General features: G+C 31.1%; 2 protein-coding genes across 2 annotated transcripts; one reads left to right on the top strand and one right to left on the bottom strand.

Annotated features, from left to right (window-relative positions):
- Positions 1–16,899: 16,899 nt before the first annotated feature.
- On the top strand, positions 16,900–17,706 carry LOC126833841 (cullin-3-B-like). The gene has a single exon (XM_050565403.1). It carries the CDS (start codon positions 16,900–16,902, stop codon positions 17,704–17,706), a length of 807 nt encoding a protein of 268 aa, XP_050421360.1.
- An 89-nt stretch (positions 17,707–17,795) lies between these two features.
- LOC126833506 (zinc finger protein 35-like) lies at positions 17,796–23,442 on the bottom strand. The gene is made up of 5 exons (XM_050564893.1): positions 23,237–23,442; positions 22,280–22,430; positions 21,323–21,466; positions 19,990–20,121; positions 17,796–19,751 (listed from the first exon to the last, which is right to left on the bottom strand). Exons 2-5 carry the CDS (start codon positions 22,402–22,404, stop codon positions 19,415–19,417), a joined length of 738 nt encoding a protein of 245 aa, XP_050420850.1. The 5' UTR covers positions 22,405–22,430; positions 23,237–23,442; the 3' UTR covers positions 17,796–19,414.
- Positions 23,443–25,720: the final 2,278 nt, after the last annotated feature.

Here is a 25,720-nt window from a genome sequence, read left to right as displayed (position 1 = left end):
TAGATAATTAATTACTTTTTACTTTTTTTTAAAGTTAGAAAAACATTAATTTGCTTTTTTCTCAATTTAAATTACTAATGAAATGTATGTGTTACCATTTAAAATTCGAAAATTTCTATCAAGTATACTAGGTAGAAAAGGGGTAAAAACCGAAAAAAATGTGAAAAATTGAGATCAAATTGTATAAAATCTATGTGAAACACAAAATGAATTTCTTATTAAACTCTATGATTTATTGAGTAGCTCATGATAAAAAAATCACCCTGTATAGTATTATAGGATAGAAATCATTATTTATCTTTCTCCGAGACAGTCGAACAAAAAAAGGCTTGTCATACATATTTATAAAGTATTTATTCATTTAATTCATAATAAATGTAGTTAAATGGAATTTTACATATTCTCTATATAAATTAGAAAAAAAATATTTTCTAACAAGAAATTTTAATTGATATTTAAAAAAGCAACATTTAAATAATTATTTATACATTTTAGAGATAAAAATGATACTAAACCACATAAGTCTACAAAATTTCAATAAGAATTTATTTTTTTTATGTAAAAGCTGCACCAAAATCCTTGCGTTCAACTGTCATCGAGTGACAGTTTTGAACAAAAATTTGTTAGATTTTAACATTGATATAATTTAAATTTTCATTGTCCGACTATGTCTAAATGATCACGTGTTTCCAAACAATATCGTACCTTTAGCAACACAAACTGCAGTAGTAAATAAATGTCATCATTATAAGATGGACAATTTTAGGCATGAAAACAAGATGGTCACGTTTTAGTAATCGAGTTGATCTCAACATTTTATTACTGGCTTCTAAAATGTTTGCTACTCACACAATTGTAGCAACTATTAAATTATTAAAATTATAAGAATTTAAAAATCTACATATTAGTTTTGGTATTATATTAACTACAAATTAATTATTGATTAAATAATTGTTAATTATCTTAACTACCTTTGGCAGCCCTCAAAAATTCATCCGGGTTCCGATTCTTAAAATCTGGCCAATCGGGATTTAACTGCGTCAAGCATACCACCATAATTGCTAGTGCTTTTTCTTGATTTTCTACCAAGGCTGAACTGATATCGGCTGACCTTTCTATAACGATTTCGTTGATATAATCAATCCATTTTTCCGGTTGGTCCTCCTTAAGGGTTGGCAAAAGGGCCAGAGTAAAATCGGTTACTAAATTATTTATATTGGTTACCATTTTTTCATGACTTTGTTGCATTTCTAGTACTGTATCCTCTGGGCTGTCGCTGAACCGATCCATATAACTTATCAAGGCCGTTAACTTTGGTTGAACCGTCGGTCGACCCACGTATGTCAAAAAGCGAGGAACAAAAAATCGATTAAAAATTTCCAAGAACGCCCGAAGGCCTTCAGTTTGTTCTATCAAAAATGATGTTACGAAGTTCATGTTTCTTTTTCCCTGTTGCTTAACGGGCCATGAAGGCCCAACGCTGCCATCGTGAGACGGATTGAATTTTGATAGTTGCGTTCGGATCAAGATCGTCGATAAAGCAAAATGCGTGTACACATAATACAATAATACTTTGTTAATACGTAATAACACCTCGTAGTTAAGCCCTTCCAGATTGTCGATATCTATTTCGTATCTATATCTCTCAGCGTACTGTCGTATTGTAATAGCTGTGTCTTCGACTGTAATTATCACTCGTTGGATACTCACGGCATCTTTGTTGTCGGATTCCATCAACGCCGTCCATTTCAGTATGTCGATGCATGTAAAATGAAGTGGAGTGCCGCGCATCAACGGACCACTGTTAGGTTCCATTTTGGAAATGGCGATGGCCGCCAGGCACCAAAGTTCAAGCCGTGTGTTTTCCTTTAATGTTTGCGATTTATTAACGCTCAACCCATCCGGAAGGGGTGCATCGCCTATGATGTCTTTGAACTTGTTCTTCATGTCATTTTGAATGTGATCAACAACGAATTGGCCAACGGCATTGCGCGCGTCATACTTGTAACTGTCGTTCGGTGCTTGAATCGGACCGCAAAAAAATAAATACAGCCTCATCAACGGTTTAATGTCGAGTTTATGTTGGAGCAACAGAGCAATGGAATTGTTCAGTAAATTTTGTTTTATCGATATCAAGTCGACAAATTTCGATAGCGGATAAGTTTTATTGGTATTGTCCATTCGTAAACAGTTGATTAAATGTCGTTTTAGAATACTGAAAAGGTTTTCGCGAAACTCCACAATGTCTATATTCTCATACTCACTTTCGTCCGGCTCACCGAATTCTAATATTGATTTTTTGGCGTTCAGTTTGGTTATTACATTTTTACATTTTTTTCCAATTTCGTTGTTTACTACCATTCTACCGTTACCTGTTTGACCTGGTGTGGCAATCACGTTTGGTCTAGCCGATGACGATTGAAGACCTAGTTTGGAAAAGTCGTGTAGTCCGGAAGGTGATGCTGCAAAAAGCGATACCGTGGGTTTAGTATTTGGTGGCTGCCCGTTAACCGAATGCCAACAAACGCAAAGTGTGACAATTGACCGACATACGACAGCGTACATTTTTGTGCTGCGGCGAAAAAGCTGATCCGTTTTAGAATTTGGAAGTTTCAACTTTACTCGAACTCTACAAAAGTTTGAATGCTATGACGCTGAACAAATTTAGCGTTATACTCGTTAACACGCGTTGCCGTAATGCTTTATTAATGTACAAAAAAACTTGTATTAGCTGTATTAAGTCGACATTTATTAACCAAACAGTAACAATATATAGCCGTTAAAAAAATGTACAATAGGTATGTTAGCTTTAACCAGATCTATGTTTTTTTTTTATTTGATTTGTTACAAGTATTTTTTATGCGGTTGCTATTCGATGGTTTGCAAGGCTCTATTAAAGGTATTCAGATAGGTATTACAAGTTATATTTTAACAGCTTGCGTACGAGTCCGCAACACCACGGGATACATTTTTATGTATCTAAGGTGGCTAGTAAACATATCAATTTTCTGGCTAATATTTTAGTGTTTTCATAATATCTGACCCAAAACAATTCATAGAGAATTTGGCACCTTAAATTATTGAATTTATTATTCATTTCTATTTTGAACGTTGTGAATACAACATATATGCCACCATCCCCATTCCACCCCCACCCCCAACCCTCATCTCTTACCCCCTATCTCCTTCCCTTATCTTTCTTATCAGATAAATCAGCTATTATTTTTCGTTATGATAACCGGTGTACGTTTTTTCGTTATAACAGGTGTCGGTTTTTTCGTTATGATAAGCGGTGTCCATTTTTCCGTTTATGTGCCAAAGCAAAGACATAAAAATATCAAAAATCTTATAAAACATGATTCCTATTTAAACTCGTTTAATTTGAATTTTTCTAAATACTATTATGTTAAGTTAAAGTTAGCAAACATTAATTTGATATGTATAACTTTTTAAATTATAGCTGGCGATGAAAAGCATTTTGAAGGTACAGTATAGACAGTACAGTTAATAAACAATTGCCTAATGTGCACTTTATTTATTATAATTTAAAAATTTTAAGTATTCAAAGTAATTAAGTTAATTATTTTTTCTTTTCATTGTCCATTTTTTCCCCGCGATTTTCGTCGAACCCTTTCTCTAACTATATAAGTTCAAACCATTAGCCTTGACTGCTTACAAAAAATAAAACATAATTTATTTACATTGTTTTTTTTTTTTGTAACATAGGTAACATTATTAAAAATAATTCTATTTGAGCTATGAATGAAGCTGATGAAAGTTTTTTTTTGGACAAAAAGGATCCAATGACAACGATTCAAATTTCAAAAATATACAGTTATAAATACAGATTGTAAATAAAAATAAATGTACCAAATTAAATTGTGTAAACTATTACTAAACCAAAAACATATTATATTTCACGAATTCATAATAAACTTCTACCATCTGACAAATTTAAAATTTCTTTTTTTGCGTTAGTACAAGTTTTCAAACTTGATTACTATATTTTCACCAAATTGTATTGTTGTAGCTTTGTTCAAGTACAATATGTAAATGATTCCTCAATTGTTATAACCTATATCAACATTTTTCATAATTTCAAAGAGGTTTGTCTTGATAAATCGTCGGAATAAATAAAAATATAATAACTGTGATTAGTTGAGGCACTTTAAATGTGGCATGTTATCCTTTGACTATTGATTTGGTGTGAATGTAAAATTTTAGAAAACTTAAGTAGTGACGCGATCGTACCGTCGGCACAACACTCGGTTTGAGGATTAAATAAATGATTTAATTTTGAAGGTTCGTTCGGCTAAAATATAAAGGTTTATAAAAACTTGTTAACGACCAGTCCAAATTTTAGCAAAAAATACAGTACAATTAAAATTTCCAAAGTTAATAGCTCTCGGGAAATAAGTAAAAAAAAAAAAATACTTTTTAGTGTTTTTTAATAATATTGTAAGATTTTCCCTTTTTACATGTCATAAAGTTATGTATATTTTAAATATTAAACGGTTAATTTGTAGACTGAAAATTGGTAAAAACACTAAATTCACTAGAAATGTTTTCAGAAGTTATTATAATATGTAGTATCGACCAAAATGTTGTTTAATACTAGTGAAAACACAGTACGTAGTATGATGTAGAGAAAAAAGCAGCATGTACAATGGAAAGTTTGCATATTTCTTAGTAAACTGATTTCAAAAATACAGTATTTTCTTAAAAATGAAAAAAAGTAAAAATAATAGACTAATTATTACAAAACAATAAGATTTAAGAAATATTAAGGATACTTAGGACTAATAACCAATGCATAAAAATAAATAATTAACAGTAGTAAATAAAGTAAAAGTAATAACTGCTATAGACAATATTTAAAATACAGTCTTCTTCATCTTTGCCTTATACTCCCAACTATACGAGGTCGGCCAATTATTTGAAAAACTAATTTTCCCAACAATTAGATAATAGATATTATTATGATATATTAATATTTTTTCGTTGGATCGACGTATTTTTCTGATTACAATTTCTGAACTTGATTTATGGAATATTCAACAAAATATTTATATATACTATATATATATATATATATAAATCTTTATGTATTAAAACATTTATGTACGCGAGTGCCGAAATTGTATGTGTTTCGAAAATATTGTCGGCTTGTGATTTGTTATAACCTTCGAATTTTTAAAATAAGACATTGTATCAACATATGCACACACAAAAAGCAGAAAAACAAAATTTGACGGCGACGATTTTATAAAACGAAAATTCTGTGAGTCATTTATTTTGAATGAGTAACAGAAATTTGAGCATAGAAAAATGTTTAACTAAATAATTACTTAATTATACATTTTTTGGTTCTTTATTATACTATATATTGTATAGTAATTAGTATTTTTCGTTCCAAAGTTAAGGCGATATAAATCGAATTTCAATTTCAATTCTTTAATGTGCACATTTGTCTTACGAGTCATTGTAAAACCAATAATTGACAAATAAATCAGCAATTTAAATAAACCAATAGATGTACACTGCAAATTATACTTCAATTTTAGCACTGTTTCGGTCCATCTACAATATAGCGTGTCCATAGACAAAACAAAAGAAAATCACTTCAGAACAGTTGTTAAGAGCAGCTGATATTTGCCTTGAAAGTTGTGCCGTCTCAATTATTTTTGTAAGTACTATCATCAAGCTTTTCCGATAAATCAATCTGAATTGGCAACATTTTTAATATATTTTATAATTAGTATTAAGTATTACAGATACAAAATTGTATTTCCTGTTATATTTTCCTAAATGGTTCATTTAGTAACACAAAAAATAAATTAAGCAACACAATATATCAAATGAAAAATGTCATCTTAAAATAAAAACCTAATCATCTCCATTCCGGATAAATATAAATTGATTTTAGGTTTATCATTATTTGCAGATAAAAATGAAAACTTTCTGTGTTTTAATATCATTTCTATTAGCAAAGGTTTTGGCTACTGATTTAAGTAATTATTTTATTTTCAACTATATAAAGTAGATAATTAAAAACAAATAAATATCTTATTCTTCTTTATAGAGGATTATAAGGATCAGGTTTTTCTTACAAGTCAGTAACATTTTGTTTTCTTACCATTTGAGTTATTAAATTTTACTGTTTGTAAATATATTTTTAAAATAATATACTACAGCTAAACACATCCAGAAAGCTTATGAATACAATAATGCAGGAGGAAGTAAGATATTATATTACAAAATAATAAACTAATATAATATAGCTATTATTGTCAAATAATTTTTAAATTACAAAGCTAAGAGTGTACGAGGTGTTAGTACCAAACATGATGTGAATACTCAAATTATAAAAATTAAACAGTTTATATCAATACTTAAAATAACAATATAAATTACTTACCTCAAACCTACTTGACTATAGTCATTGACTGCTGAACCCAACTGGAGAAGTAGCATTAAGTAAAATGGTCATCATTATCTTGTTCTTATGATTTTTGTATCCATTATGTTTTTTATTTAAAGCTTATTTTATTGCTCAAAACTTGTATTTGTTTATTCTAGATGGACTGGAAATTGTAATTAAAACTTTGGTTTATCAGAATCGTTCAATGGGTAGTAACAATTTTATAAACATAAAACAAAAATAAAGCTTGCTAGTAGACATTTTTTTTTTTTACATTTCTGTGAAAATCACAATATACATTTATAAGCAAATTTATCAGCGATGAATATCTAAAATTTTAGCTCTGTCAATTTCATTAAATTATTACATTTTATTCTACTTACTACATCTGCTTCAATTTATCATGTTTTCATAATTTTCCACACTACAATTCTAGTATATTAATATATTCCAGCCAAGCACTTTCTTCCAAATTAATTGTACGCATATGTTTTTTAACATTAACCTTCGTCTTCTGATTTGTAATAGCACAGAAAATTAAATCCAATATCATTATTTATATAATGTTTATTTCAGATGAATTAAATTTGATGGTCGCTGTACCGGGTAATAATTTTTATTGCATTGCAATGAAATATTTCCACATATAATTTTGTTTGATAATCATAAAATATACTGTTTATTTATTTCAGAATACTTTAACTTTAATGAAATACTGAGTAATCGCTTTTTTATTTACAATTGTTCACACAAATTCATTATGAATATATTACCATAATATTCTTTTGTTTTACATTTTAGCAGCCATAGACCTACAAGAGCAATTTCGATATGAAATACAATCCAGATTAAGTACGTAAACATCATCCTTAAGTCCTCATAATGTGTATAGGTAAAACTATGAAAATCCTATTTATAAAAGCTACTTGTTTTTTGCTTAAGGTTTAATGACCACTCGAAATAAAATTCAAATCGCTTATTCAAACATTGCTATAAGAAATAATTTAATGTTTAATCAATTTTGAAGTTAATAACTGAGTAGTGCAATCAATCCTATCGTTAATTGACTACCGACTACTCGACGCCGCCGCTCTACTCGAACATAATCAAATAATCAATTAAAAGAATAAAGTATAATTAAATTATTACAAGGGGACACCCATTGGTCACGTCTTAGTGACCATGCATAGACGCGAAAGGAGGACATGCCCTTATAGGGACCCATGTGCACTACGTGGGTTTACGACACCGGAAAGAATTTTGTAAATTTCAAGTAAGGAATAGATATTTATTAAAAAAAGCAATCATATTTAAAACTCAAAAATATGTTATGTTTCCGCTAGTGAAATAAAAAAATCAAATTATAAAGTTCAATTTTTATACTTTAGCACTTGGAACGTTTGACAAATTAACTCTTCATTTATACTATAATTTATTTTTCTATATAATTACAATTTATAAATTAAAGAGTATTACTCACAATATATTTCAATTATGATTTCGTATTCTATTTTTTTTTTTTTTTTATAACAAAGCTAAATTCCGCAATAATGTCGGGGGTGACCACCATAATTTTCGGGATAACAACAGATAATCTAAGCTTATCTAATTATATTATTTGTAAATATTGTAGAAGTATGACTTTACTTGGGAAATACTGTATTTTTGTTGCACAGAGAAGCCACATTTTTATTTTTCCTATTGTGTTGTGTGTTTTATAGATAAAAATTATAATACAAAATTTACATATGTACACATTGTTTTTTTATGAAATAGTATTAGATTTATATATTATTATTATGAAATAATCATGATATTACATGTAGCACTTATTTATAACGATACTCGATTATACAATTATTATTCTATTGATGAATTTTTATAAACACGTTTTCAATTATTAATTTTAGATTTATAAATTAATTATCAGAAAGCTGAAATGTTTTACATATAATACTGATTTTGTTTGGTGACCTATAATACTATAAAAAAAAAACAGTAAAAAAGAAAAAAAACTAAAATATTCATTACGACCATGGCCAATACAGGCTAAGCAAATTTGAAAACACGTATTTTATTGTAACAGACATGCAAAATAAGTATGCTCCAATATAAATGTTAATAAGTAAGTACGCTATACGAGGTACCAAGTTTATTCTGATATCTGAGAAAATTATTTATACGCTAAAAAAAAGTAATTAAGTTATCAGAATGATTCAAACTATGATGGGTATTGTATTTTCTACTCAGTCCATTGTTATATAAATGTTGATGAACAGTAGCTATAAAAAAGATTTACTCGAGATTGTAACACGCGCGCGAGCTCGCGAAGTAGCGAATGTTTACCGCGACGAATCATACGTTTCCAGCATAATATTAGTTTTTACTAGATCGGCAGTCGGTGATAGAATAATGTGCCGCTCTGATAATACTACAACGCGCCGCCGCAGCACTCGTATGGGCGTGACTATAAACCGCCGCCGCCGCGCCGAGACGGAGAATAACGCCATCTCTCGGGAGTTGTATACGTAACACTTTACCTGCGACGTCCTCTTAACACATTATTTTGCATTGATTAATTGGTCTAATTAAATTAAATTTGGATTGACTGTTATGAATGAAATATTATGAAAACCTGTTTTTATTAGCTGCATACATTATAATTGATATTTTTTATTTTTGTTACAGGTATTCCTGAACCTGATCCAAATGATTATAATTTAAATCTGTTGAAATACTCATGTAAGTATGAATTCATTCGATAACATTATAGAAATTTTAGCCTGTGTTAAAGTTAAATTATCTACTTAAAAACCAAACTAAAGAAAAAATGAAGATATTTTCAACATGGAAAAAGATTGATGATGTTCTTAATAGGAAAATATAAACTTTTTTAATTTTAGCCTTATTAAGTGCCTTGTAGGTACAATTTTGTGATCTAATAACTTATACTACATGAAAATGTCAATCCATAGCCTAAAAATGTATTGTAGGTCCAGACATAGAAAACAAACAACAATATTTCAAAAACAACTAATTTTTTTTTTTACAATATGTAATTAACACGGGTTTTTATTATATTTTGAAGATTCTGGATACATAGATTGGAACGTTCGCGGAGGAGCGAGAAGGAAGTATACTGGAGAAGCTATAGAAAATATATTTAGAAGTGGATTGAATTACCGTTTAGGTAAATATTATTATACAACTGTGATAGTATTGTTTTTTTATTGTTCTCCATTTTCTACTTACACTTTCTAACATTGATTGAAATCCTTGGCAATCTTATTTCTCCATTGTTGACTGGGTTGTTTTGTGTCTTGCGGCCAACGTAATAGGGCCTTTTGACCTCTATAAATGACTAGCCCAGATTAGTCTACTACTCCTGAGGACTTGAAATAAACTTTTTTCTCCTTATAGTTGTTCTATCCCTACGTCTGTCCTATATAATATTTAACTGTTCTCTTTTTTTGCAAAACATTCAATTATTATCAGATAACATTATGATAAAAATTATTAATTTTTCTTGTTCCTTAAGTGCCTATGGACTTATTTGATCCGACATTTATGTGATATGTTTTAGCGGTAATTCGTTTAAAAGGCCTTTAACTTTTATATTATGTAAATAATTCATAACAGAATAATAAAAATATCACTGCTTATTTTTTAACAACCAACACGTGATCAGATGGCTAAATATTTATATTTACATTCAAAATGTGAAGGTAGAGCTGAATTTTCTAATACAATGGTATTTTAATCTCAAATATTTTTACAAGTACACAAGTTTCTACTTATTTCCATTTTTTATTTTACTTATTTTACATTTTCATTATTTACTGCTACAGGTACACATTTTCTTCTTCCAACCAATTTCGTATAACGAAAAATGTGTAGGTGTGGTGCGATCTAGTGGTTGTTTTTTTGCCGCCAGATGGCGCCAAAACAGATTGCGAAAAACCACAACATTCAAAAACATAATATAATTAATGATTCAATGTTTTTCTGCGAGGCGGAGAAATTTACTTTTTTCGTAATATAAATAATTATAAAAATAGTATCTATGACCTCGTTAAATGTATTTTAGTATATTTTTTATGAATAACTTGCAACAAAAAAATAAACTAGTGACTCGTCAGCTAAATTTGAAAAATAATTGTTAAATAAAACTTGTTTTGTGTTTTATAAAGGTGAACTTCTACTACGGTTCAAATTAATCCACGTTTGTCGTTTGATAGTATTATACAAAAATACAAGACACCTGCCATTTTATTCATTAGACTATATAAAAACTGCCAAGTCTGACAATTCTGATCTTTGCGAACTAACTTCTAAACGCGGGAATAGTACCACCTACTATAAACAGTCTGGAGACCAAATTTTCCAAGTATGGCCAAATGGTGAAATAATTAAACCGCTTTTGGATTCTTCTTCTTCTTCTTCTTCGTAGTTATCGCCCTTCGAGAAAATACTGATTAACATAATATTATACCACGCCATATTCACTTTATTTTACATACTTATATACAAAATTGTTAACTAATTGCCTAATGTTTTTTATAATAAAAAGATTCACAACTCTATTTTTAATAATTGACTTTGTGATTTTTTTCCCTAGCCCTCTCCTTTTTCATTCCTAGATCCGCCTTTGGATTAAATAATTACTTAAATCCAACTTTTATAATTTGTATTATTGTACAGATTTTTACCATATTTGGTTTGGGCTGTGGTCTTTTTTCAGTAATCTACTAATAATATTGATTCGGACGACAAAACATAAAAAAATTTACATAATATGTTCGAACCATTGTTTTCATTGCATTGTTCTTGTTTTTGACATTTTCATGTCTTAGCTCTAGCACATAACCGAAAAAAGCGTAACGAAAAATACGTAACGAAAAAAGCGTTACCACACGGAAATGGGGTTGGGAGTAGGAGATAGGGGTGGGAGATAGGGGGTGAGTGATAGGGGTGGGAGATATGGGTAGGAGATAGGGGTGAGAATTAGCCGGTAAATAGCCGAAAAAAGTGTTACCAAAAAAAGCGTTACGCTGTTATCTGATATGAGATAAGATATGTTGGACGTTCAAAATAGTTTAATTCTCTATGTTAAGTTACTTTTGGCCAGATAATAAACACTACTATTTTAGCCAGAAACTTGATTGTACATAATTTTTTAATCTCCTTGGCCTTATGCTGTAACTGGAAGCTCCATGTATTTTTTTTTTTTAATTATAATTCCACAACTAATCTAAATTTATTCGGTACTTCAATGAGACATGAAAATGTTCTATCGTGGTTGCAGACTCGGCTGAAAAATGGCTGATTTTGTTAGTAAATCCTCTACACAGATTTATACATACCTTCCTTAACTTTTAGGGTTAAGAGCAATTGGGTTTGAGGTAAATAAAGTATAATAATGTTGAACGCGTGACGTTGGTATAATAAAGATAATTATAATATATACCTACATAAAATGTGCAGACACGTTGTGGGTTCAAATATTAAACAATGCCGCCATGTTGAAAAAAAAACCCAAGTATGTAAAATGCATATGTTTCGTGCAATGTTTACTGTTTTGATCGATGGACAATATACCTAGTTTTCCCGTAGACAAGACACAAGAAAGTCACTTCAACACCGTTGTTTGAAGCAGCTAATATTGGCCTTAAAAGTTGTGCCGTCTCCATTATTCCAGTAAAGTAGTATGTAACGGTGCAACACAACATCTAAAACGGCCTTTCTCAAGGCCACCAACGATCCGTACCGAATAGTAAACGCAACTACCGAAAAACCACTAACAAAACATCGGCCAATGGGATTGCGGGGTTTTTACGAAAACAGCATAAATACCGACCGCAATCCCATAATCAGTACAGTCTTCTTCCAACCATCCGGGTATCATTATACACTGGATCAATTGGAAGCCGACACCTCTACGATCAACCGCCAGCGTCTCAACACTTCAGCAGTAGCAAGCAACACCAGCAATAGCCACACCGACCACAGCGGAACCGACAGAAGCGGTACCCGCAGCAGACGTGCCGACGAAGCCCACGGCTCCACCGACGATTCCACATAGAAAACCGTTCTTCTTAAAATACAGAGTCACTTATTAAAGTTGCGCTCTCCTCCCGGTGACTAGAGTCCGTAGGCGCTTATTCAAGCTGCCCTACCTTCCTCCTAGTCATCCCAACACATCCCCCACACTTCTGTATCCCCGGTAGGACAATATAGTACTATAACTGTGAGGTACATAGTGCCCGTTTCCCCAGCGTGAGAGGCGAACTTATGCGAGTCCCGCCCTCACCGTTACTTATTGTAGTACCTAAAACCTCTGAATAATAAAGAACAACCGTAATATCAAGCATCCGTTTTATTATTCAACACACGACACGGCGAGGCACCCGCCACCCGTATCAAGTACTATCTAGCTTTAAATGATGCAATTACGCTTTTAATAAGATTTGTTGACATTAAAAAAAAATTTTTTTAGTATCAAGTATTTAAGAGGAAAAATTGGATTTAATATTATATTTTCCGTTACCTACTTTACACATAAAAATGAAAATGTTCAGTGTTTTAATATCATTTATCTTGGTAAATGTTTTGGCTGATGTTCTGCTGATTTCCATATACATTATGATTTTATTTAAAACTTTTTTTACTGCTAAATAATTATATTTGTTTATTCTAGATGGGTTGGAAAATGTAATTAAAACAATGGTTTGTCACGAAGTTATAATGGGTAGTATTAAATTAATTGTACGCATATATTTTCAGCGTTTACTTTTGTCTTCTATTATATAATAGAGCAGAAAATTAAATCCGATATCATTAATTTAGGTTTTGTTTATTTCAGACCAATTAAATTTGATGTTCGCTGTACCGGGTAATAATTTTTATTGCATTTTATGGAAATACTTCAACATATTTTGTTTGATATTCGTAACTACATTTTTATTTATAAAATAAAGCTAAATAAAAGTGATCAAATTGAATAAAATCACTTTCAAATAAACGCTTTTATGCTTATTTGTAAATACAGCATCTCAATTTACTATTTTTACTAACTTTGCTGGCTTACACTGTGCTTAGTTTAGATTGTACTGACTTGAAAATACTAACTACTGATTTGCATAGAAGCGTTTTTTCGAAAGTGATTTTATCACTTTCAGATTTAAAAATTCTTGTAAACCTGTGACCTCCCCGTCCCCACTATTCCCCGACCCCACTGTAATGATTCTTTTCTTATTATTAATTGATTTATATTAAAATGTACACAAAATACCATAATATAACAAATTTGAGGCCCTTTCATCAGCTCCAGGTCCTAGCCTCGATGTGGAATGTGCTAGCCCTCCAATCGAGGTCAGAGCCCGTCGTTTAGCTGGTAAATTTCTTTTGAAATGTATCTCCTCTCTTTCTTCCTTTTTATTTCAAACTTTTAAATCAGTCCATCAATCTTGGAGATTTGTCCCCAAATCTTTGCCGATCCTTTCTTCTCTCTTTGCCCCATTTCTCAGTATATTCATTCTTCCTATAGCCGCCTTTCTTTAAATGACTAACCTTATATCCTCCCCCATTATTCACATCCTTCCACAGTTTCTTGGTTTCTCTTCCTCTAATCTCGCATCCTTGCCTTCGTCTGTTGTAAATAATCTCTTTACACACTACATGCGCACCAACTTCCCCGATTTCCACCTAATGTTTACTGACTGGTCTGTCTCGACCTCTAAGTCGGGATGCGCCTACGTTATTCCCAGTCTTAGTGTATCTTTCTCCACCAACTTATTTCCATCTTCTTCCTCTTTTACTGCGGAATGTACTGCCATTCTTTACGCGCTCCTCTTTATAATTTCTTCACAAGAAAATCGCTTCCTTATCTGTTCTGATTCCCAATCGAGTCTTCTAGCTCTAACTACTAATCCTTTCCTAATAAACAATTTGAGCAATTATATGTATTGTTCCTATTCTATCAGCGCTGCAACATGTTGTCAAGTTGTTAACAATAATTTTCTGTCGCGAGTTCAGTCACAAGTTTCGCGCACGCGTCCTACGCGAACAGTTATATAAATCTTATTATTATCTTGTATTTTTATTTTATCATGGTTTATTCTTTTGTACTCAGTTGACACCACTGAACTCAATACATGGAACGCGTATTGCCTATAGTCGGCTGCTTATGAAAGTGTACGCAGGTCGGAGGCGGCCATGTTGTGTACCGTTATTGATCTGTCAGTGATATTTCTTATTTTTTTTATGATTTATCAAATGATTATGACGTTATGATCCAGGTGGTGGCCATATGATAATATGTTGTAACGCATCAGTACTGCGTTCTGGCGGTCTCATGTAGCGTTAGCCCGCGTAACTGGCCAGGAGCTTTATAGATGGTAGCCCGCGTAACTGGCCAGGAGCTTCATAGATGGCGCCGCATCCCGAGTCGGCTGAACCAACCGCCGGTGACGCCAAAGAAACTTGGGTTTGTACGGCATATGGCGTGTTTCCCCTAAAAATCAGCCACTCAACCCCACTTCGCGAAGATACCCATTCCCAGATTACCCCACCCCTCCCGACGGCAATCGTGTATGACTCACAATATCATGTACACATATTAGCGTTACTATACAGTTTGTGTCCAGTGAATGGGCATAAATACTAATAATGAGTCATACCGGTTGATCACCTTCAGTTAGGCCAATAGTATCTTATACTAGGGAAGGTAAACGTTACCGTCTATTAAAGGGAAAACGTTACTATATTGAAGTGCTATAGGTCGACATACAGTGTTACCATATTACTAATAATTTATTATTGTACATCGATTTTAATGGTTTAATTTGTTACAGTTTAATATAGTCGTACTTAATCAGTAAATAATATCACATATTACATTATTTTTCTCATGTTATAATATGCTGCTATCTAGTTTATTGTTTTCAACTAAAGGTTGCAGGATTGCCGCCGTAAAACTATAGTTGAATCATATCAAAGTATAAGCTAGTATTGGCAATGGCCTCTCCTTATATTATTTACTCTATGTTATGACCATTATGATATCATCACTTAACCTAACATTTTAATACGTACCATGGAAAAGTGACGTAGCATTTTTACTTTCTATGAAATTAGTACACAAAATGGCTGCTATTGATAATTATTTATTATCAATAGCTTATATTATAATAGCTTTGTTCCAGCATTTGAGTTGAAAACAAGTTATCATTGATAGCAACATATTATTCTGAACGCGCATGCGCCTAAAAAGACAAGTTTGCAATTACAATCCCCTGGAACAGTTTTCGGCGTTTGTGGTTGTTACCATTAGCCATGATGTAACTTATATTAACCAAGGCTTTTGCTTTTGCACTTACCGCCAAAATAACATCAATTTTGTTTTAATAACTATTGAATAAATATCAATAGCAGCCATTTTGTGTACTAATTTCATAGAAAGTAAAAATGCTACGTCACTTGTCCATGACAAGTATAAACATTTTAGGTTAGGTATCGATAACACCGTCATATCACAAACTATTTTCATATAGACTACGGCCGTATATTTGATAAATCATAGTAATTTTAGGTCAGGTGATGATAACATAATGATCATAAAGTCATAAATTTTAATAAATCATGGAAACAATAATAAACATCACGGACAAATCAATAACGGTACACAAAATGGCCGCCTCCAACCAGGGTATACTTTTATAAGCAGCCGACTATAGGCAATACGCGTTCCATATGTTGAGTTCAGTTGTGTCAACTAAGTAAACAAGAATAAACCATGATAAAATAAAATATAAAAGATAATAATAAGATTTACACAACTGTTGGCGTTGTACGCGTGTATGAAACTTGTGACTGAACTCGCGACAGAAAATTATTGTTTACAACAACTTGACAACATGTTGTAGCGCAGATAGAACAGCAACAATGTTGTGAAATGTTTCCTATTTGCTTTGCTAGAACACGTCTTTAACTTTGCGCATGCACCGAAAGTTTACAACAATATGCTGGAACAATGCTAATATAAATGATAATACCTGAAGGGGTCGGTCTTTTTATTGGCTTACTTTTTCCACCCCCAACATCAGTGTAGCCATATATTGTGATACAATATATTCCTATGTAAAATTTCAATTTTCCGTATAGGCATCGTTTCAGAATATTGCTATTTCGATTACTTGATTCGGGAAACACTGTTATTAGGGGGGAAATCAATACAAATAACATTGACTTTCCAGGATTGTCATCTGTAGTATATGGTATTAGTCGCCACTCGCCCGTCGTCGATACTTGTTTATGCTTTCGGTTCCTTCGCGAAAAGTCGCCTAATATCACAGGAGCAATCGCTGTTAATTCTAGTCAAAGTCGAATAGCTTTAGTTGTGCCACGAGGGGATTTTGGGTGTTGGACGGAGACGCACCAGCGTATTGTTGAACAGCTAGATACGGAAAAATAAAATCGAGATGGGCGACACATCAAATGGAATGCAGTCCGGTTTGGTCACCGGGGAAATGGCCGACAGCATGTATAAAATGCTGATGACCACCGTACAAAATATACTAGAGGACAAATTTAGACTGAGGATGAACTTACATATCTTACAGCTAGTATACGATTTGGAGGTGTCACATCACGGCAACCGACTGTACAACGGCCTGAAGCAAACGGTGTCCGCGTATTTGGAGACTAAAGTGCAAGCGGACGTGCTCGACTCTTTAGACAAAAACTTTTTACAAACGCTGCAGCAATGTTGGACGAATCATCGGACAGCGATGAACATGATAGGACACGTATTCAATCACTTGGATAAAACGTACGTTTATGAGAAAAGGCTCGACATCGTGTACAACCTTGGACTGAAATTGTTTCGCGACATTGTGGTGCTCGACTATCGCGTTAAAAATCGTTTGCGCGAAACATTGTTGAGCTTGGTAATGCGTATAAGAAACGGCGAGGTCGTCGATAGGGAAGCGTTGAAGGGCGCGTGCCATATGCTCATGGAGTTGGGAATTCAACAACGGACGGTGTATGAAGAAGTTTTCGAACAACCTTTTCTCGCCCAGTCCGTCGAGTTCTATAAAGTCGAAAGCCGAAGGCTGCTGGCCGAAAGAAACAGCGCCACCATTTACATGAAACAAGCTAAAGCGCGCATCAGCAAGGAATTCGAGCTGGCTAAAAACTACTTGGACACCTACAGTGTCTACAACTCAACCGCATTCAAAATAAAATATGTGGTCGAACAAATTCTAATCCAGAAAAATAATATTTAATTATTTTTTTACAGAGGATTACAAGCAGCAAATTTATCTTACAAGTCAGTAACGTTTTTTCTTCTTCTTACAAATTAGCTTTTAAGTTATTACATACCTATTATACTAATATTTACCATTAGAATATTAAAATTTTTTTTTACACACACTAATATACAAAATTGTTTTAATTAATTGCCCAACTTACTTCTTACTTACTAATTGTCTTCTTACTCTTCTTCGTAGTAGTAATCAGCCCACAAGACAATGCTGACAAACATATACCCCGCCATATTTCCCTAATCTACATCTAATTTAGATTAGGAATATTGAGATAATTAATATATCTATACACTCGGCATTCGTTTTTTTAATAAAAAAATTATATACATTGCACAGTAATATTATCATTAGGATAATTACATTTTTTTTCATACACAATATTATACAAAATTGTTAAATAATTATTGCCTAATGTTTTTTTTAATAAACAGTTTTACTAGTGGTTCTAAATATAATTGTTGCCTATGTGTTTTTTTTCTAGCCTTCTCCTTTTTCCATTCCTTGGATTTAATGATTGGTTTAACATTGTACTGGGTTTATACTGCACTTGGTTTGGACTGTGCTGTTTTTAATTTTTTTAAGTTATCTACTAATAATCTTGATTCCAAATGACATAACTTTAAAAATAATACTTGGAAAACGCCAGTTTATGTAAGCTTATTTACTTTTTAAATCAAAACACAATAAATTTAAAAAGTAGCAGTTGAATTATAAACATTTCCTAAGATCTGCACGAAAAGCAAAATCACACTAAATTATAAATAACTAATAAACATCAGAAATATTTATCATTGTTGTTAAATAATTAAATAAATAAATTGGAAACAATAAAAATTGACATGAAATCATAATTATGCAAACAAATTGTTATAAAAGAGTAACAACAATTATGAGTTTATAAGAAACCCGAGCAAAAACAAATTCTGCAATAAACCGATTCGAGTGCTTGTCTTATAATTCATGTTTCATTTCTACAAGGACCGTCAAACTCTTCCACAACGAACAAAGAGTTCTACAACCCACATGGTAGAGGATAAGATAATATTTAAATAGGTTTGTTAAGACTCGAATACAACAGTGGCCGATTCTATGGTTGTAGCAGCAGTGGTTCATCTACAGGTGAAGAGGGTAATATGAAGTTGTCACTTCAACATAATAGGTACATATTAACTAATGGACTTTGTAAAACAAAAATTAAATTCATTATGGAAATTGCCGAAAAAATACAATTACAATTTGAGTAAAATTATTAAAAAAAAAAAAAAACACACATATAATTCATTAACAAAGAAACAAAAAATGTCCAATAATAACGGAAATTTATAAAAAAAATTCTAATAATACATGTCGAAAAAATTTTACAGGTAAATTAGGTAAAATCAACTTCATATTGCACAAAAATACCAACTATTTTGGTTTTTATTTAACGTTAAATCGCTTAAAAGTTTAGCAGTTGCAATACTATCCTATTTGATTACAGTTATCCTACACCCTAGTCCCTATTCATACATAAACTCATAATAAAAATTAAAAATAAACTTAAGAAGCCTCTCAACTCCGTATCATAGCTAAAAAAATTGCAACGTTTCATTCTATGGAAAAAGACTTAAAGCATACATCACATTTGAATAGGGATTTTCACCAGGGTGGTTTGCTAGGATTATTTTTAGAGAAAAATACCTTTAGCACTTAACCCACTTAAAAGGCTTTTCACCACACGTTTGTGTTTTGTGAGGTTGGACTCAGAAGAAAACTCCTTGAAACACATACTACATGTGTAGGGTCCTTCAGTACACTTATTGTGAAGAAGAATATTGCTTTGTTGGTGCGAATGTTTAACAGTTGAACTTTTGTGGGACTTTGTTATATGTAAAGCTATTTTTTGTTTGGTGTTATACCACTTTTGACATAAAGCACATTGAAATGACAGCCGTTGTGAGTTATTGGTATCGGTTTCCATCTCTTTGACGTGTTCGTTAGCTTCATTTCTCGTACCATTGCAACTAAAACAAGACATTGTTGGATAAACATTAATGCTTGAAAACATGCATTATTGTTCTTACAATTTTACATTATCAATATTATTACAATAACTCAGTAAACATTTTTTTTTTGTTTATCATATAATTTAATTTCCCCTTTAAACTCTTCCTCCGTCTGTAGTGCTCGTGCCGACAGAAAAAGTGTTGAAACATTGTGTTATTATAATAGTAATAATATGTATTTTTAAAATCACATTACTTGGATGTATTCCCATCTATTGTTTCTCTATGAGCATTTTGTGCTTCAACATTCTCATTTTCTTCATGTATATCATTCACGGTCCCACGGTTATCGTCATCTGATTCAACTTCAACTTTTGCTTCTGTAACTCTAAAACATAAAATACATTTTATAAAAATATAATAATAATTTAAAGGGCTCAATAAAACAATGGAAATATATTTAATCCTAACATAGCTCATTATTATCGCTGTTGTTGGTTATTTGACAGATATGATATGAATTAGTTTTCAGTCAATTAGGATGGAGTTGTTTTAAACACGGTAGTTTATAATTTTTTTATTTTGAGCTTAGTAAATGTACTGATTGCACAAAAAGTCCATCTTAGTAAATTGGAGTCATCCAGTTGAACATATTCAATCTATTCAATTTACGTAGATTTCAATAGACAAATTTTCAACAAAAAAAAAAAAATGTTAAATTTGTATAAGTACGTGAATGTTCTTATTTTTTTTTATTTTACCTTCTGCTTTCTTCTTCATAATCGAATGCAATCCTGCAACTAATGCAGCTAATTTTTAAAAAAAAATTAATTGTTGAAATGAGAATTATTGTTATTTTTTAACAGAATGTTTTATTATTTTAAAATATTTCAACTTAAAAACACATTAATTATATGCTTTCTCGTTTATTGTTTTTTGAGGATCGTTGTGAGTTGCCGGACACCAAACATCAAAATATTTTACAATGTTATTAGGTTTTAATATTTTATCTAATTGGTCATTATACACATGATTACAAGACATGTCGGATAATTATCACACTGCTGGATAACCAAAAGACGCCTGATTAGTAAGAATGTGATAATTAAGAACATTAAAAAAAAACAACTTTTGGTTTGGTATACATAGATTAATACACCTTAAGGAGGGTAGATCGCAAAAAATATGAAATTTTTAACATGTAGTTTATATTGACAACCAGATTTAATCTAAATAAAGTAACTGCAATTCGTTTATGTGTAATTTAGGTGTACACTAAAACCAAAGACAAATTTTATGCCACAGAAATGATTTATTACTTTGTTCCCAAGTGTTACATTCTTTTAATTTTTTAATTATGCTGTACTTTTTTACCAGAAGTTAATGTATGTAATATTAATAATATAGTTATTAGTCGTACTAAAACGTTGACGTTATCGTCAAATATGATGATATATTAATAATACATTGTTTTAAAAATGTAAATACGTAATGATTTTCTGATTCATAATAGTGACTAAAAAATAAAAGGATTTTAGGAGTGGCCACAATATTGTTATTTATTAATAACGTGTATTTAATTATATTACTTGTATGCATTTCCGCCGATTGTTTTTTGTTGCTTTTCCGACTCCTCATTTTTTTTCCGTAATTTAAATATAGTCTTGAAGAAATAATTGTTGGTTTGATCTATTTCAATTTTATTTATTGGCTGGTCTACTGCTTCATTAAGTCTGTAACACAGCAAATGTCTAAAATTAGGAGGAAAAACCAAACATTTTTTTTTAAGAAATCTAGAACAGACCAAACCAATTTATCAAAACATTTTCTAGCCAGGATGAAAATAAAAATTGTATTAAACTAAAACCGGACCGAACTAAGATAATGTACTTTTTTATAACGTGACAAAACCAACAATAAGCAAAACAACAAAGAATAATTATTATTAGGGTTTTTTAATTTTGCTATGGGTATTATAATTTATTTTGACTTGTGAATTTTTTAAATAAATATTTTGGTAACAGAAGTGCGACAGATGTATTTCATAGGTATGTATTACTAATTTGTTACATATATATATATATATATATAAGTATAAATTATACAACAATTTTACAAGGTATAAAAATTACATGTGTACAAAAAGAAAATAATTACTTTAAAAACAATATATTTTCAATAGGTTATTTTGATATGTACTATCATACATTTTTTTTTAGCAGTCCCGTAAATAATTTGTCAAGATTGGTTAAGAGTTACAAAATAATATTTTATTAGTGATTCCCAGTTCGAAAAAATAGTACTTTTTAATTTTGTGGATTGTTCTGGTCTCATTTTTTTAGTATCGGACATTTCTAGTCCTTACATGAACAAAAAAACATAGAAATGGTGTTACATTTGGTATCAAAAAATATTATTTTATCTATTTAAAATAAATTATAAACACTTAGTAATTACCCATGGAATGCCTACACATATCTTAATTACGCTTTTTTTATTTTTTATCAGTATGTATTTCAAGTATTTCAACTAAAATATCACATTACTTATTTGCAACCAAATCGGTTATTTTTTGACGATCCTTGTGGGTCGTCGAACAACTGTTGGTAAATGGCTCTTTTTTAACTTTATTTACTTCAACTCTTTTGATCACGGTCCTGTGGTTATCCATTTCAGTTAAGATTCTTACTGCTTAAACTGTAAATATCAAAGAACTTATGAATAAACTTTAAAAATTACTTTAGCCTGTGTTTGAACTCATTTAAATGAACCATGTATGAAGGCAGACTTTTTGGCAATATAGAGCCGAAAAAAAGAGCCTAGAAGTTTTACCAGAGAATCACATCCTTAATAGCAGTTTTACGCTCATCTCATAATAGGCGACTATGATTGCAATTTTAAAAGGTTTATTTAGTTATACATAGTAAAAAAAATGTATACTCATTTAAAAATAAAAACATAACAGTTCCTTATCATTTTTTTTCACAATAAAAATACTATTTTCAACTATTTTAAAAATTAATAATTTTTGTTAAGAAAATATACTTGGAAACATATAAATAATGACTGCCTAATAAAAGAAGCAACTCTAAAATAATAAATAAATAAGTGACAACATTATTAATAATTAAGCTATTGCTATTATGATAAATGTCATTTGATTCTTGCTGTCGCATCAATTGGACTTATACTCCTCTTCATAGTATATAAAGTTGAGAAATTGACTAGATTAGCAATAAAAAAAAAGATAATGCAATATAGATAGTTTAAAGAAGAACTATAGAACATTTTAAACAGTATATAGTTGTTATTAATACTAGGTAGTTGTAAACAGAACTCACAATTATTAATTATTACAATTGTTAAGACCTGTTATAGTCCCTAAAGCCGTTGATAGCACTTGTATTGAGTCCAGAATCCTCATCAAGCGCATAACGTATATATTACTAGATTCATTTGTGAAAATAAATAACAAATTAATGACAATATTATTCTGTGCTTACTGTAACACGACGAGTCCACTGGTCAGGACAGTTCTGATCCCTAGATCTAAGGCCTACCTAAATCAGACACAGTGTAATTTGATTTTTCTTTTAATATAACGATATAACTTTACAAAAACATCAGAGTAATAATTACTAACTACTCTAGATGAAAGCGTGAGACATAAAAACATAATATATTGTTATAATAAGTAATAACAAACATAAACAAACGCCATTATCAAGAATTGGCGTCTGTAAATTTTGAGTTGATAACAGTGGCAAACAGAGATGATAACAGTTATGAGGTGATAACAGCGGCGGCGGCCGGTGGAGGTAGACCGCAGCGAAGGTAAATATTGAAACGTTTAAGTAGGGCTTTTAAGAAAATAAAATTCATAGTACAGGTAATCACCAAAGTTCAAAATGTGATTATTTAATCTATGCAACTATAATGCGTTTAATATATATTATAACAATCTTAGAAATATCAAGCCTTCAACTGAAATCGAGCTACAAACTCCAGTCTATTAAAAACTTTTAGTTAGTTGCATATTCTTTATGGTATTTTTTTTTGTTCCAACCTTTTTACCAGAATTTAAGAAGTGAACATTTCCTACGAACTAACCAAATTGTGTCAAATTATTAATTAAGAAGGTGAAAGTTTGAATATTGTCTAATAATGTACTAAAGCATTAACAAAGATGTTTTCAAAAAGAAACACTACAAAATTTAAATTATTTTAAGAGTAAACCAGGTGTAGGGAGTAAAAAGAATCACCCGGTATTATAGTGAGTGGAATTTTACATAGTATATTATGAGTTTTCACATATATTTATTGGCTTTATACAGCTTCAAATGAGTAAAAAAATGAATCAATCAGAAATAATACTATCGTTGAAAAAAACATTATTATGGAGATTAGAGATGATTGTTAGGTTTGGAGTTTTTTTTTTTAAAAACATATTTTACCAGTTTTTTATTAAGTATTTACAGAATATTTTAACCCATTATAAGTACATATTACCATCCTATTTTAAACTTTTAAAAACCTAAAACTCTAGTTCTCTAGTATTTAAAACAAGAAAATATATATTTTAAAATAATTACCTCACACATAAATGGTCGTCAGATAAACAATTTGTGGCATGCGATTATGTGACATAGCTGTAAGTGTTTAGATCTTCCAGAGTGCGTGCTAAATATTCTTTTTCGATCAACCACTCGATTAGTCCGTTAATCAGTTTAGATGACGGCATGAATCGCGACCTCAACTGCTCGATGATTCCTATTATGAGCTTATTATACCGAAATAGCTATAATTCGTGAGTTGTGCACACCACGACTTTCCAAGAGATTAGACTGTACTCAAATGATATTACAGTATAGTAATAATAATAATAATAGTCAAAAACGTGGCACTCGATTATGATTGCTTGGCCGTCTTGCTTAGCAAAAATCGAATATTCCACGAGACCATTCGAAATTAGATACACTCCCTTGGCATTAACGTGCCTCGAAAACTAACGTCTGGGTCATTTCGTTGTATTGTGGTGTACAAGTATAAATGGTCTCTTAAGAGTTCAAACTCATATACGGTGAGTAGTTTCGCCACAAAATGGTCACTTGTTTAGTATTAAAATTGTACAAAAAAAAAACATTGGATATTATGTTATATGTTATCGCTTAAATGTTATCACATGTCTGTTGTCTCTGATCTCTAAACTCTTATCACTTTTCTCTTGACGGTTTCAGTCATGAAAAAGCTTTTTAAAAACAAGTGCAGTGATTGCTTGCTCGACAAGTGAAAAAAGATGTGCAATTTCTTTCTCTTCTAGAGGAAAGGGCTTATAATATTTGTTGAGTTTGTCAATGTTTATCTGTACAACTATGATAAAAGAATATCAAGTTTTTATTAGTAAGAATTTAAGTTAAAAAATATGCACATTTTTTGGATGTTTTTCTCAATTTTGAAGGGAAGGGGTGACTTTTTTAATTTGTTCCCCAACGAAGTTAATGTCAAACCTTTCGGGAATGAATTCTAATCAATAGAGTTGCTACATCAAGATATCGGTTTATTGATTAAAAAGATATCGTGAGTCCATTAAACAATAATAAAAATACAGCCCGCGTCGAAGCTAAAAAATTACTTTAATCATTACTCTGTCCAACACCTCTTCGTTCGTTGCTGTTTCTTTTAAATTCCAAGAGGTTTTTGTTTTAAATAGGTCATCAGGTTTTAGATTGCAAATGTTTTATACCTAAAAAATGTAGACAGGGCAAAGGAACGGTAGAGTATTATTTAAGAAGAAATCATCAAACATGATAAATGCTGCATCCAAAAGGGTTATCCTACGTGAAAGTTGCACATGAATTGGCGATATCTATTACGTTGTCTCATAAATCTCGACAAAAAAAATTGTATGCATATATAAATATATTCTTAAATCGCTTCGTGGGTAAGTCGTTATGGAGACAATTGACGTCGAAAACCATTTGCTCGCA

The sequence above is a fragment of the Adelges cooleyi genome, unplaced genomic scaffold, assembly GCF_023614345.1.
Source record: "Adelges cooleyi isolate 19-005CV unplaced genomic scaffold, UGA_ACOO_1.1 ACOO_flye_CR_arks_rails_tigmint_CR_PRNA_2, whole genome shotgun sequence".
NCBI classification, from domain to species: Eukaryota; Metazoa; Arthropoda; class Insecta; order Hemiptera; family Adelgidae; genus Adelges; species Adelges cooleyi.
The sequence above is the reverse complement of the archived record's forward strand: the minus strand, read 5'-3'. Positions and strand labels throughout refer to the sequence as shown.